At 49.2% G+C, this 15,121-nt stretch overlaps 1 protein-coding gene across 6 annotated transcripts in view; it reads right to left on the reverse strand.

Moving 5' to 3' along the window:
- Window positions 1-15,121, reverse strand: part of CASZ1 (castor zinc finger 1) — a 435,323-nt gene that overhangs the window by 42,281 nt on the left and 377,921 nt on the right. For 5 of the 6 annotated variants that reach the window (XM_081015954.1, XM_081015956.1, XM_081015953.1 and 2 more), the window contains 2 exons: window positions 12,803-13,652; window positions 9,035-9,103 (listed from right to left, as the gene is read on the reverse strand). In XM_081015954.1, the coding sequence (XP_080872080.1) occupies window positions 9,035-9,103; window positions 12,803-13,652 (919 nt within the window). The remainder of the gene's footprint in view (window positions 1-9,034; window positions 9,104-12,802; window positions 13,653-15,121) is intronic. The other variant, XM_081015955.1, reaches the window with a different exon arrangement.

Here is a 15,121-nt window from a genome sequence, read left to right on the forward strand (position 1 = left end):
AGACAACTTTGCCGGGCTCTTTTTGGTGCTTGCTTCAAATGTTTGTCTAGACATGTCTAGACATGTTGAATGCTGACGTGTGTTATCATCTCTTTTGATTTTAACTGTCTTTTAGTAATAAAATTAGGGGGCGGGCTTTTGTTTTTGTGTTTTGGTAAACCGCTTAGAGGTTTTATTAGAACCACATGGTATTTTGGGAAAAAACCGTATTTTTCTGTGTATAAGACGCCCCCTATTTTTTGGGACTCAAAATTAAGAAAATGCACTATGCACTATCCATGTATAAGACGACCCCTTATTTTAAACTTCAAAAATTTAGGAAAAAATATAGTTATGCATGGAAAAATATGGTAAATAAAACCCCAGGTCCCAGAAGCAAAGGAGAGCAGGGGCTGCAGCTCTCTCTCTTGTTCTTAAGGATGAGGTAAGGGTTGCATGATGGACATATGTGCACTGAAAAAAACTATAAAGTCATGTACCTGAGGAGTCTGGGTGTTGGCTCAACCTCCTTCTTCATCAGACTCTACACTTTGACCACTAGGCATTAAGAACGTTGGCCTGCTGGATCAGGCCAAAGGCCCATCTGGTCCAGCATCCTGTTCTCACAGTGGCCAGTATTCGGTTCTGCTGGGTACCTTGATGCACTTCTGCCAGCCTGCCGGTATCACCTTTGAGAACTCAGGTTCATAAGCAGTGGCGGAGCTTCATGCTCTGGCACCGGGGGGCGGGGGGGGGGGCAGACAGCAGCGTGGGTGGGGGCCCAGCCGTGATGGCACCCTACTGGGATAGCGCTACAGTACGCTCCCCCCCCCATTCCTCTTCCTCCACCAGTGCTCATAAGACCTGGGTTTGGGCCTGCACTATTAAACAGCTGGTGTTTGCCTCTCACATCAGGGGTAAAGCTCAGACTCTCAGGAAGGCCTGTGTCTCAGCCAGAATAGGTCCCTCGAGCCATGCGGGGCCTGAATTTTTTTTGCTATCCTCCTAAATTGTGCCAAGGTGGCAGACCCATGTCTGCAAGCCTGCCTCCCCGCAACCTTCCTGCCATCTTAGAAGCAGAAGAGGCATTTGGGCGACATCCTGTCATCGACTGATGGATGGTTAATGTTCGATCTCTTCCATATTTGGACCTTGCAGTAAGAGCTGCTTTCAGAAATATTTATAGAGGATTAGGGGGTAAATTATTAAATATATGAAAATCAAAGGAAGAAGGGAAAATTCATGGTTCCTGTGCAAAAATAAAATAAAATATAATTGATTTGATTTGATTGATTTATAAATTGCTCCTGCTCAGAGTTGGGTAGCAACCATTTTAAAATCAAGAATATTGATATCTATATCTAAATATATGCAGCCAGAATGGTAAAACTCACTGCCCTCCACATGCCCCCATGTGCCCCAACCCTGTTTTATTCAGGAACACAGGCATTCAAGACTCTCTGTCTGCATCCAGAATGACAAGTCTCCCTCCAATCACAAAATCACCCCCCTTGCCATAATGACCAACCCACTACAAAGAAGAAGCAAGGTGTGCTGTGGGGGGAGATTTTGTAGGTTGGGTGTAAGGTATACTCTCTCATGCTCCTGTTTCTCAACAGATAAGGCAAGGATGTTGGGAAAGCCCTAGGTCTACTAGTAGATCCATTGAAATTAATGGACCTAAGTTAGTCATGCTCATTAATTTCAATGGGTCTACTGAGTAGGGCTAGTATTGGCAACAGCCCAGAGTGTCTGACTTGGACTGGGGAGATCTGTCTTCAAATCTCTGTAACACCAAGTCATGGATGGATTTGGCCAAGTCCCTCTCTTGGCCAGGCATGGTCCAAGGATAAAATGGGGGGGAAAACCCCCATCTACAATGATTCCACCACTGTGCTGCCAATGAGGCAAGCAGCCTTTCAAGCTGAACTTTTAAGATTTAGGCAGAACTGGGCTGCTTCTCTGGTGCTGTTGAAACTTCAAAGAAACCCCTTACTCTCCAGTATTCTTCTATAACAATTGGAGCGTCAGTGATAAATTTTCTCTATGCACCAAAGTGGCTTGTCTCTTCAGCACATGCCAGAAACATCAAAGTAAGGATTCTCCTATATTAGTGATAGTGCCAAGGACATTGGAAGCTACTTTATACTGAGTCAGACTATTGGGTTCATATAGCTCAGTATTCCCTATGCTGACTGGCAGTTTCAGGCTCTCCAGGGTTTCGGTCTTTCCTTAGAGATGCCACTGTGGACTCAATTTGGGACATGCAAAGCAGATAATAATAATATAATAATTTATTATTTGTACCCCGCCCATCTGGCTGGGTTTCCCCAGCCACTCTAGGCTGCTTCCAACAAAGATTAAAAATACATTAAAATGTCACACATTAAAAACTTCCCTGAACAGGGCTGCCTTCAGATGTCTTCTAAATGTCAAGTAGCTGTTTATCTCTTTGACATCTGATGGGAGGGCATTCCACAGGGCGGGCGCCACTACCGAGAAGGCCCTCTGCCTGGTTCCCTGTAGCTTTGCTTCTCGCAGTGAGGGAACTGCCAGAAGGCCCTCGACGCTGGACCTCAGCGTCCGGGCAGAATGATTGGGTGGAGACGTTCTTCAGGTATACTGGGCCGAGGCCGTTTAGGGCTTTAAAGGTCAACATCAACAGTTTGAATTGTGCTCGGATGCTCTATTACTGACCTATTAATTACCAAAATTCTATGGACAGCCTTGAAAGGCATTACCTATGCTACAGAAATGTCTAGCAGGTACTCCCTCTTTTCAAGGGTTCCTCGAAGATGCAATTCTATGGAGAAAACTAGGGATTTTTGACGAGAACCCCCGCTATAGTAAAATTGTCCAAATTCTTTGGAGGTGGTGGAGATCCAATAAAACCAATGCAAGTGCAGTGATGCGCTTTTGGTATGTGGTCCCTCAACACTGGAGCACATTTGTTATAACTCTGCCGATTCAGTGGATGTGTTCGCATTCCACGCTTTGTACAAATGCGCAGGCTCCCAGGGAGGAGACAGCAATTGCTCTGCGCCTCCCCAGTCCTTTTAGTGCAGTGTGGCAGCTAAACCATATAGTTAAGGTCTGTTCTATGCTTACAGGTCATGGCTGTGGAGCAGAGAGCTTAACCGTGATCCCAGGAGCAGGAGACACACTAAGCCAGGTGTGGGGAACCTTTGGCCCTCCAGATGTTGCTGAATTTCAGCTCCCATCAGCCTCAGCAAGCATGGCCAGGGGTGGTGGTGGGAGTTGTAGTTCAGAAATGCCTGGAGGGCCAAAGACCCCGCATCCCTGTGCTAAGCCAAACATGCTGAACTCAAAGAACCAAGGGGGAGCGAAGTGGGTGCCAGCTCCCCTCCAGCAGCTGATATGGCTTGCCTGGACATGTGGACCAGACCAGTGTTAATTTAAATAAGAACTCAAATCAGGGAGAAGGGATCCCTTGAAAACAGGTGGAGGTGAGAGAGCCAGGGAGGAAGTGAAATTGAAAGGAGTGTCACTAGGGGAGCTGGTGACTACACACCCTTGCGCACTATGCTCATGCCCAGATGCGTGCGGCCCCCGAAACAAGCAGATGTGCGAGAGAAGCACTTTGTTTCCTTCCCTTGACTTGCCAGATCTGGCAAGGGCTGCTAAGAGAGACCCAGATAAATAAATACTAATAAAAATAATAAATACAGAAGTCAGCATGCTTAGCGAGCATTTACACACTCATTACTCTGTAACGATGATGTGCATGACAGGAGGAGGGGGGGAAATCCCATCAGCGAACAACCAGCCACCCCCATTACAAGCAATGTGGGGGGAGCTCATGTAAACAGATATTTAAGCAAGGCCCTCAGAAGAACCATCTGCCAGTGTAAAAATTATTATTATTATTATTATTATTATTATTATTATTATTATTATTTCCACAGAAAAAAGAAATGCAAATATACAGAGTAAAGTGTGGAGCCCAAAGAAACCCTGAACTAGCTGAGAGAGAGGATCCGTTTTGATCACACAGCGATGGAGCGTCCCTGGGCAGCTTTCGGCAGTGCCTCTTAACGAACTCATTAAGCTAATTGTGCTGCGCAGACACAACCTCTTTCTACCTCTACTCCTTTAATTTAGGGCTTTCAAACAGCCCCCCTCAAAAGAAAGAACACCCACATGTAAATTAAAGCCAAGTGTCTGGCTATCAAGAACAGGTGAGCTGTCATAACCTAGAATGTGTGATTCTAGATGTAAACTACTTGACCGACTGGTTTAAGGGACAAACAAATCCCCCGATGAAAAGCAGCCCAAGGAGAAGATGCTTAGAGGTCTTTTGTTCTACTAAGTGGCATATAATTTTTCTTAGATAAAATGATTAAAAATAAATGAATATAGCTCTGGAGCTCAGCAAATATATAAGCTAAAGTATAAGCTGCGTCTCAGCCAAGGCTGGCCAAAGGCATTGTACAGCTGGAAGCAGTGGCAGCAAATCTCCCTGCCCACCCGCATCCCTCTGCCATCAAGGTTCAAGAGTATCCAAGGGCAATCAAGGTAGTCTTAAGGCAGAGAAGCACATTTCCCCATTCCTAGCAGCGGAAGCGCAACAATAATAAATTCAATAACAAACAATTTGCTGCCCTTTCAAAACATCTAACGATAGGGCCGGCCCAGCTCAGAGCATGGACAGCTTCTGTTTAGCTATCTATTGGTAGATCTCGCCTCAAACCATTCATCTTGATTATTACTATTGAAACCATCTAAGCTCATGGCCACCACCTCTACTTGTGATAAGAAGTTATTAAAGGCAGATTCCTAACAGATTCATATTTCAGCCCTGGGGCCCAAATTTGTGGCTCCGATTATAGTGGAGTAGTCAATGTGATGCCCTCCAGATACTGCTGGATTACAAATCGCATCATCTATGAGTATTGGCCAGGTTGGCTGTGGATGAAGAGCGCTGCAGCAATCCAACATCTGGAGGGCATCATGTTGCCCACCCCTGGGTTGCAGTCAAAGAAAACCATTGATTTATAAACAGGAGGTGGACAGCATGGGAAGGCTATACCACCCTGCCCGCAGAAGAAGAGGCCCTGCTCTGTGCACTGCCTGGTGTCGAAGAACAGCTGGGTGGGATATGAGACAGGGCCTTCTCCGTGGCTGCACCCAAATTATGAAACACCTTGCTCCGTGAAATGTGGCTGGCCTACCTTCCCCTCACTGCTTTTCACCCGTCATGGCTACTTTTATTCCAGCAGGCTTTTCTCTAAGGAGGCAGCCAATGTTTTTGTGGCTTTCAAAACCACCCTTCCCTGACTTGGTGCTCTCCAGACATTCTGGACTACAACTCCCATCAGCTCTTGCCATGTGTGATGGGAGTTGTAGTCCAACACATCTGGAGGGCACCACACTAGGGAAAGATGCTTTAAAGTGTGGATTCCATCCCTTTTTCATAATTGCCGTACGAGATTGCAATGCGGCACACTGTAAGCTGCACGAAGGGGAGTTTTTGCACTAGAGAGTTTTGTAAAACCAAGTACAGTCATACCTCGGGAGAAATATGCTTCAGGATAAGTATTTTCGGGTTACGCTCCGCAGCGACCCAGAAGTAATGGAGCGCGTTACTTCTGGGTTTTGCCGCTCGTGCATGCACAGACGGTCAAAATGACGTCACATGCAAACGCGTCTTACGTTCTATTCAGGATGCAAATGGGGCTCCGGAACAAATCCCGTTCGCATCCCGAGGTACCACTGTACATAAATACCAAGCAGGTGCTACTTGCAACAGGGAACCTGTACTGTCGGGTGAGTAGTTTCTTTGGCTGACTTTACCACCTCACTAACTTCACTAACCCCAAGGTGGGTGGCTAGGAAGGAAGCACGCCACCTCTATCTTACCATCCCCTCCGTGCACAAAGGAAAGGAAAGAAGCAGAAACCTCCTGCCAGTTTGGTCCACAAAGGAGAGGCCTCCCCTCTCCTCATCTTGACTAAAGACAGGCTTATAACTAATGAGCTTATAACTTATAGCCATGCAGGCTCCACTGTGTGATTTAAGGTCCCTGAGGAGAAGGATTTTAGAGGAAGGGGGGAGTAAAAAAATTAGTATGAGAAAGCGGTGTGGGGGGGGGGTTCCCCTATGTATAAGTGTGTGGGCTTTTTGCTTCAGATCCATACATCTGGGACAACAAACATCTCTCTAATTTTATGACTCTCAAGCCACTAACGTGGATTAGAACCAATTCTGATCTTTAAAGAGGGAAAGGAATGGAAACTAACCACCTTTGCTTCAGCTATATTCTGAAAACAATGGGTGGCAGCCAATGTTCGTCCCACTCAGAGCAAACCTATTGAAATTATGAAACATGATTCCATTAATTTGAATGGGTTTACTCTGAGTAGAACTTAGATGGCTACAACCCAATCCTGTTGATTAGTGTCTGCTAAGACAAGGGTAGGGAACCTTTGGCCCTTTAATGTTGCTAGACTACAATTCCCATCATCACCCCTGGCTACTGGTCATGCTAGCAGGGGCTGATGGGAGTTGGAGTTCCAACAACATCCGGATGGGTTAATCATTTACGGCTACAGACATTTTGAAGAACCTGAAGTCAGAATGGAAGACGGGAGTATACATTGTGACATGTCCACTCTTGGGGGTTTTTGCCTCTTGTAGGCATTTTTGTGGGATTTGCTTTTGTATATCTTCTTTCAAAAAACAGCAAACCCTGTTTGATCAGGGAGGACAGTGAGGCTCTCTTAAGAGCCAGTGTTGACTTTTTCCAACTGCATCATCTGTCTCCAGAAACCCCACAGCAAATGAAAAAGGCAGTAAAGAGGGTTGGGTATTTTGTTCCTTAGTTCAGGCTTAGAGGGCATCTAACTTTGTTTTTCTACTAAAATAATGAGATCCCACCAACCGAGGCCAGATGCAAAATGGTGGCTCAAGGAGGAAGAGGCAAATGGCTATAGCACCCTGCTAACTATATGATGAGATGTGCACCTGAGTTACTACAGACTAGTCACTAGAGACTCTTAATGGACTAATTCAGGAGGGGCCTTTTCCTATTGTGTTTGAACAGTTGCTACCTCCTGAATTTCATCCAGGAATCTAGGAATGCAGATCTGCCTCTTGCCCACCTGTTTCCTAGGCTGATAAGCCACTCCTGGACGCTTTGGGAGGGAGACTGGGATATAAATTAAATAAACGAATAAGAACAATGACAAAAAACCAGCCTGGAAGAGAGCAGCGAGGCCTATGGACCATGGCAGGTTCCACACCTCCTAGATTACATACAATCTTTGTTTCTGCTATGGATTGCACCCCCTTAGGGTAAATTCTTAGGGGCCACATTCTAGCAGTGGGTGCGACTAAAGTCAAAAGTGGGTGGGGTCCGAATCCAATGCCAGCCCCTTTTTTATTTTGCCCCATCTCTCTCTCTCTCTCTCTCTCTCTCTCTCTCTTTCTCTCTCTCTCTCTCTCTGCCACTTCCTCTCTTTGCCACTCCCTTCTCTCACTCTGCCACACCCTTTTCTCTTCCTCTCACTGCCACCCTGTTTTCCTTATTGCCACCCACATAAAATTAACTGTAGGGCCACTTGCAGCCCCAGGTTTGAAGGTTGACATAGGAACAGAGTATGAGGCCACTTCCTATGTCCCAGAGTCCAGCCAGTGGTCCGTCTAGCTCAGAACTCTCTCTCCTGACAAGCAGCAATGGCTCTCCAGGATTCCAGACAGCAGGACTGAGCCTGGGACTTTATGCATGCAAAGCAGTGAGTTATGGCCCTTCCCTGCTCCCACTGAAGGGCTACAGCCTTCCTTGCAGCCTTTGCCACCATTTCATCAGGGTTTCACCAGGGCTTCTCCTGATGGATTCTTGATGGGCAGCCTTAGCACAGCCTCAACGCCAGCCTTCCTTGCAAGCTGCACCCCCTGACGTTTCCATCCCTGGTCCCTCTCTTTAGGCAGAGGATGCCAAACGGCCGTGGTCATAACCTCTACAGTTCCACTGCACTAGCGTTACCGCCTCTCTAGGCGAATGAAAATAAACGGCGGCTAATTTGCCTAGACAAATTAATTGCAACGTCTCCAAATAATAAAAATATGTCAACTGAGAAATCCAGCCAGCCAGCCAAAGACAGCAAAGCAGGACAAATACATCCATCCCACGGTGCTGTGCTAATGGAGGGGGAACCTTTGGGTTGTGCATCCAACCAAGTCCTGCTCCGAGTAGACCCGTTGAAGTTAATGGATCTGAATTAGTCATGCCCATTAATTTCAGAGTAGGACTAACCTGGGATACAATTCATTATGCTGAACCCACAGCCTTGGCCTTCAACACAAAACTCGCACAGGAGACTCTGGATAAGCCCCACAATGAATAGATAGAAAAAAAATTGGATAAAAAAGGCCTCTCTCAAGAAACAGAGACTGCAGAAGGCTGCCTTATAACAGGCCAAACAGCTTGCCCATTTAGCACAGTACTGCAACTGGCAGCAGCTCTCTAGGGCCACAGGCAGAGTAGGATCTTCCTGGTCAATTGGAGATGCCAGGGACCTTCTGCACACAAAGCAGGTGCTCTGCTGCTAAGCTGTCTTATACTGAGCCAGGCCATTTGTCCATCTAGCTCCATGCTGTTTACACTGATAGGCAGTGACTCTCTAGGGTTTGAGCCAGGGGACATTCCCAGCCTTGGCCGGAGATGCTACAGATTGAGTTTGGGACCTTCTGCATGCAAAGCAGGTGCTCTAACCACTGAGCTACATCTTCATCCCTAAACAGAGCGAAGGTCCAAGCCTCTCGAAGCCAAGATGGCTGATTTTTCTACTCTAAGAATCAGGGTAAGCTTTGTAAAGGGTGGGGTTTCAGCAGGAAAGTTGGTGGTGGGGAAGTCAGTGTGGATGTCAGAGAGAAATGGAAAGACTCAGTTCCCGCAACTGGTTTTTTGCATTTCGCCCAGACAGACAGACAGAGACCCCCCACCCCTCGCCCCTGCCCAGTTCTCTGTCCCACAGCCCCCTCCGTCCCGCTCCCGAGAAAAACCCAAGGTTGGGGGCGGGAAAAATCAGCCTACCTGGCAATATATTTCTGGTAAATATTTACATCTTCGGTGACAGCTGGTTTGTCAGTGGTTAATCCGTTCCTAATGAGAAACACACAGAGGGCAGAGATGGTTAGCGCAAGGTGGTGTCAGGACACACTCCAAGCCCCCTCTCTCTCTCGTGGAACACCTATCATCCAAGGACAATGGCATGCCCGGGAGAGAGGCACGTGTGCGTCTCGTACTTCCTGGCTGCTGTTAAGGAGAGATGCCTGTGCATCTCCTAGTCCCTGGCTGCACTTACTTTAGCCCCAGTTCGTTATTTATCTTCCCATAAGCCCCCTCTTTCAAAAAGATGGCCTTCTCTTTTCTGGAATGGATGAATGTATAAAAGGCTGGTTCACAAACAACATGTGTGACGCCTATATATATATTTAAAAATGCAACACAGGGCATGTTTGTTCACTTGCTGAACAAATCACTGGTGAGCCCCTGAAGTTTTCTGGATGGTAGGTTTGGGAGCCAGAATGTGCACCATCTTAAAAAGCTGTTGCCCAGAGGTTAGGAACAGAGGAAGCAGCCTTAGAAAAGGTCAGACTGCATTTGTCCACCTAGACCAGGGGTTGGGAAACTAAGGCCCGTGGGCTGGATCAGGCCCAATTGCCTTCAGGATCCGGCCCGCAGACTGTCTGTGGATTGGCATGGGGATTCTGTTTGGGCTGCGCCGTTCCATTCCCCCCCCCCCACACACCATGCCGCCGCCCCCTCCCTCCATCCTCCTGGCTTCTTTCTGCCCTGCCTAGAGGAGGAAAAGGGCTGGGCTGAGCTGGCTGAGTGCCATTTTAAGCAGCCCCTCTCTGGAGCCAGCCCTTTCGCACCACTCATCTTCCCTCTGCTGCTGCCACTGCCCTGGTGCTCTTGCGGGCCAGAGAGCGGAGTGGATGAGCTTGCTCTGCCTACCCACAAGAAGCAGCAGCAGCAGTGGCGGTGGCGGCAGCAGCCCCAGGGAAGGTAAGCGCAACAGCTGGGGGGATGAGGAGGAGGACTACATGCCTCCCTCGCCTCTTCTTCCAGCCCCCCCCCCCCGGTGCCGCTTCTCCAGCCTGCCACAAGGTCTGAGGGACAGCGGACCAGCCCGCGGCTAATTTTTTTTGCCAACCCCTGACCTAGACCTAATACTCTCCACTAGCAGATCTCCAGGGCCTCAGCACCTTTTAAAACTGGGGTCCTGAGTTACTGTTCCCCTGGCTGAACAGTCCTGCTTCTTGCCCCCTGGACCTCCTATTTTGTGGAATGCAGGCAGCAGCCACGCCTGCCTTGGGACTCTGGCAGCCACTGTGTGCAGCAGGTGAGTGAGGCAGGTGAAAACACCTGGGGGAACAGGTAGTGCGTGTGTCAGAATGTCTCCACTCTGCCACACTTAGATGGTAACCCCCTTTGAACTATGGGGCTCCTGCTACACAATACAACCCACCCAACTTTGAGCTTGCTCAGGTAAGCCACCCAATGGGCAGAAGGCAAAGGCACAAGTCTCTTCTACATGTGAGGTAGAAAAGAAAAAGAGGAAAGAGCTGCCTGCTTCTCACACCAGAGTGACATGCCCTCAGCTTCCCAAAGCTCTCAAGAGGACAGTCACACAAATCCACAGCACACAGAGGGAACTGCGTCAGACGCTCAGCATAAAACCATTGCGGCTTCTTTTGCCTCCCCATCCACCACCCGCATCGCCTCCCATCCCAAGGAAGTCTTGCGGGCAGAGCAGAGAGCGCACTTGAGGTTCATCATCCAACCACGAGGGAAAGAGAGAGTGCGAGAGGACGAAAGGCAGGAAGGAAGCAGAGCTGGGATTGTGATTAAGAGCAAAAAAGGAAAGGGGGATGGGGAGCCAAACGTGCTGTAAGTTGGCAGCCACACACCTGGCTGTCCTTGATGAACTCTGGGCTGATTGGCATGATTAAAAAGGAACACACCTCAAGGTGTCTCACAGCTGGCTGCGCAGTGAAGTGGCCACCTGATTGGCCTGGTGCACAACCAAGTGGATCCCCTGCCTGAAAAGAGGGTGCGAGATAAAACCCAAAAGGGCCACGCAATGGGGCCGGCCGGCCGCTTCACTGAGCAGGTGACAGCAGTGGGTTCTCTTTTGAATTCCTCCTGGCCATCTGATTTTAAAACGTCACATATTTTTCTTCTTCTCTTTCCAGCCCCTTTGGCTGGCCCTTCCCGAACTTCATACCACCAATTATGGGCCGGTGTAGAACGTTAAGAGAAGCAGAAATAAACTATGTGCAGGAAAGGGATCGGAAATGGAATAGTTACTCGTACCCTAGCAGACACTTCCCTACCATGGTGATGGGATATAAGAAGTAAAATATCAGTCCTAAGCTAGGTGAGAGCCCTAAAGATTGGAGTGAAACATTCAAAATGCTTCATCCTTGTGGACAACGCCAGCTGGCAATGTGGGCAGCGCTCCGGGGTTTCAGGCAGAGAGACTTCTTTGCTCCCTGCTCCCGGTTCCATTTATAAATAAAATGAAAACATGAGATTCTGACATCAAAGCTGGGACCTTCTGCACGCAAAGCAGCTGCCCTGTGTTTGGGTCTCTGCATTTGGCACACAGCAAGAAATCTGGGCGAGACCCAACTTACCCTCCAAATTCACTTGACTCACATTGACCTTAAGGGACTGATCCACTGAGATTAAGTGGGATGAGCTTTCTTAGCTCTGCTAGAATCTAGTGATCCTGGGGAATAAGGAACTGACAACGGGGGCCACTCATAAGGCAGTGATGGCTGGTGCATATTGGGATTGGCAGGGTAGGAGGCAGGGAGACCCACTGTAGCCAATGACAAGCAGAGACACCACCTGAACTGGTTGTGAGTAAGGAAGAAGGCAGGTGGGGATTGGCTGAGGGTAGGCTGAGGTGGGGGGGGCAGTGGCCCATTCTCCCTCATGGACAAGACTCTGCTGCTCATAGATAGCCAGCAGGGTTTTTTCTTCCTGTAAGAGGGTGGTGACCTCCAGATGCAGTTCGACTACAACTCCCATCAGCCTCGAAAACCAGCAAGACAAAATGGCTCGCAAGTCATAGCCCAGCAACAGCTGGCGGGCATCACATTGCCCACCCTTCAGCCACCAGCCTACCCCAAGAGCAGTGCATGCCTTACATTAGGCAGGATTGGATCCACTTTGCTTGAGTGAATCCCAAGCTTGCTTTCAACAATGTGGCTAAACACCCTACCTGTCTCCTGCCCTGTACCCCAATCTGGCTCCTCTATGTCAGGCCTGCCTTTCAGTTTTATGTCACCAATACTTGGCCTCCCCTCACCCCAGCACCCCCTTGCAACATTTTGGCTGCCATCATGAAACTGGTTGCCTCATTGCGGCTGCTGGACTTCTCAAGTTGGTCCTCTCTTGACCTTTTTTGATCAGTGTTAAAAGCTCCAAGTCATCTTATGTGAGATTTTTGTTGTTGTTCTTGTTGTTATGCCTAAGAAGACTCAAGACTACAAGAGCTGGTTTCAGCTTTTGTCTTGCAAAGACCTGGGCCCTGCAAATGCAATTGCCTTGGATTTCTGGGGCTGATATGGAGAGAGAGAGAGAACCCCAGAAATCCAAAAACCCATCAGGGCTCTCGGTAGTCTTGCTCACCGCTTGGCAGCTGGCTTCAGCCATCCCTTTGCACGCTAATCCAGAAGGCAAACAGAGAGAGGCCTTCTGGAATGAGCTGCTGGATTTTCCTGTCCTGCCATTTGAGGTGGAGGTGAGATGAACGTGAGGTGGGGTGGGAGGGGGAAGACTTACTTAACAGTGGAAACCGTTCCAGTTGTGATGGAGTCCGTCTTGGAAAACGTGGATTTCAGGTACTCTGGAGTGTTGAAGGGCAAAGACACCGGCTGCTCGGGTCCAGCCACTGGAGCGGTGCTGGGGGTGCTGGCGAGAGGGGCGGGGCCCAAGCTGGGTGCCGGCGCTTTGACCGGGGTCAGCTTCTGGATGTTCCTGACGTCGTACTTGGAGGGGCGCCCCACTTTGCCGGTCTTGAAGGCGATGGCCCCTCCCATGTCCGGGCTCCCTTCCCCCGGCTTGAAGAGGTGCAGGTACTTGACGTTCTCCAGGTCGTACTTAGAGGCCTTCTTGTAGGTGTTGCCGTTCTGCGGCCGGAGGCTCTCGCCCGTCTTCAGCTTCTGGATGAAGAAGTCGTACTTGGAGGCCCGAGACATCAGCCCTTGGATCTGGGAACTGCTGGGGGAAGGCAGAGGCAAAATGGTGGCTTTCGTCTCCGGCAGGAGGGAGGTGTCGGGAGCGGGCAGCCGGATCACTTGCCCCAGGGTGGTCGGGGCCTCCTTGCCAAGCTTGCTGGTCATCTCCTCGGTCTTAGCTGGATGAATCGGCCATGGGACTTGCTCACCGGCCTTCAGCTTGCGGATGTACTCTTCGTACTTGGAGAGGCGGGCTCGCTTGCTCATGGCGTCCTCGCCAGATAGGGAGGTGGCCACGACAGCAGCGGCGGTGGCCTCTGAGGTAGCGGCGTTTAGCTTCTCAAAGCTGATCTTGCGAGCCAGCTCGTCCCGCATGTTCTGGTCATCGTAGCCAAACATGCCCAGGAACTCGTTCATGGTGGTGGCGGCGTAGTCCCGCAGAGACGAGGCCTCCCCTGGAGTAAGCGACAGAAAGAGAGAAGACGCGTCACTCAAGGGGGTGGGTTTCCCCTTCCCCTCTGGTGCTGGGGGGGGCGAGGGGAGGGGAGGAGAAGGGGGGACGAAAGAGAGAACATGATCTACCGACATTTGGCTCACTTGTTCGGTTTTACGACTCTTAAATTAATTTGTTTTTTGAAAAAAAGTAATTAATACTGGGGTAAAATAAAAAGAGTTCATCAATGCCAGGAAAATCAATTTCCTAAATGTTCTAGCCGATGGCTTTTCAGTACATTAAACAAAGTTTCATAAATGTCTCTGCACTCTCGCCTTGGCCTAATATGAAGAAAAAGTAATTTTACTGGAAGTGAGGCCTCTGCCAATATGCCAAAGGCGTCACGAGCTCCCCTTCTCTATTTATGTGGGTGGGTGGGTGGGGTGGCAGCAAGCGGAAGGCAATGGGGCAAAGGAGCAGGGCGGGAACAGAGAGTATAGTGGTTAGAGCATTGGACTAGGACCTGGGAGAGCAGGGTTCAAATCCCCACCCCGTTTTCAGCACGGTGAATGGGACAAGGCAAACAGAAAAACCGCCAGAGGGCCAAAGTTCTCCAGTTGTGCTAAGGGGGTCTGATCCAAGTCATGGCTGCAAAAGATATATCAGGAACGTGGTCCCAAACCATGAAGCCAATGTGGCATTTTAAGATTTGGGTTGGTGCTGGATTTTGCCTGCTCCCAGTGCTTCCTTTGCAGCAGCTGTGGCTTGAACTTTTACTATGCCTGACACCATATAGGACATCAAGCACAGTTAAATGTGGGGCATAGTTTGCTTCAAATGGCCTGGTTTAAGTAGGGTACATAGGCTGGAGGTGCCCCACCACTGCCCTACAAGTAGATGCTGGTCTGGGTGGGGAGGGAGAGGGCTGCTTTGGAATTGGGGCAACCTGTAGTTTCTCAGGATGAGGGGTTTCAAAGAAGGAGCCTATTCCGGGGCTATGGAAACCTGCCCGTTTATTTTATGTTACTTTCTTCTTCTTCTTTTAGACTTTTATTCTGCCTTCTGGCCCAGAAATGGGCCCCCGAGGAGCCCTAGGAGGCAGTTTTGCTGGTCACTGGGAAGGACGGTGTGGAGGTCGCTTTATTTCTGTGCATAGGAGGAGATAAAGATTGCTCCAATGTGCCAGTGCGGCCTCATTCAAGCTTTGGGCTGACACGGCAGTTCCACCTCTTGGGCTGCCCCCCATCTTTCCTCCCTCCCACCAGCCACCTAACTTTCTCCCTACAGAGTGAAGATTTACTGTGGGCAAAGAGTCCTTCAAGCCTCCCTCATTGCTTCCTTTCAACTCTCAGCAAAGGCTTTTGCTCACCCTGTAGGCGAGAGGAAAAGAAAGAGGCTTAGGGGACGTGTCTTCAAGTTTTCCAGGCTCATGACCTTGTTTTAACCCAAAACGTACCTTTGGGGACCCGTTTCCTAATCTTTCACCATATA

This window comes from Podarcis pityusensis (assembly GCF_964106645.2).
Source record: "Podarcis pityusensis genome assembly, chromosome: 8".
NCBI lineage: Eukaryota > Metazoa > Chordata > Lepidosauria > Squamata > Lacertidae > Podarcis > Podarcis pityusensis.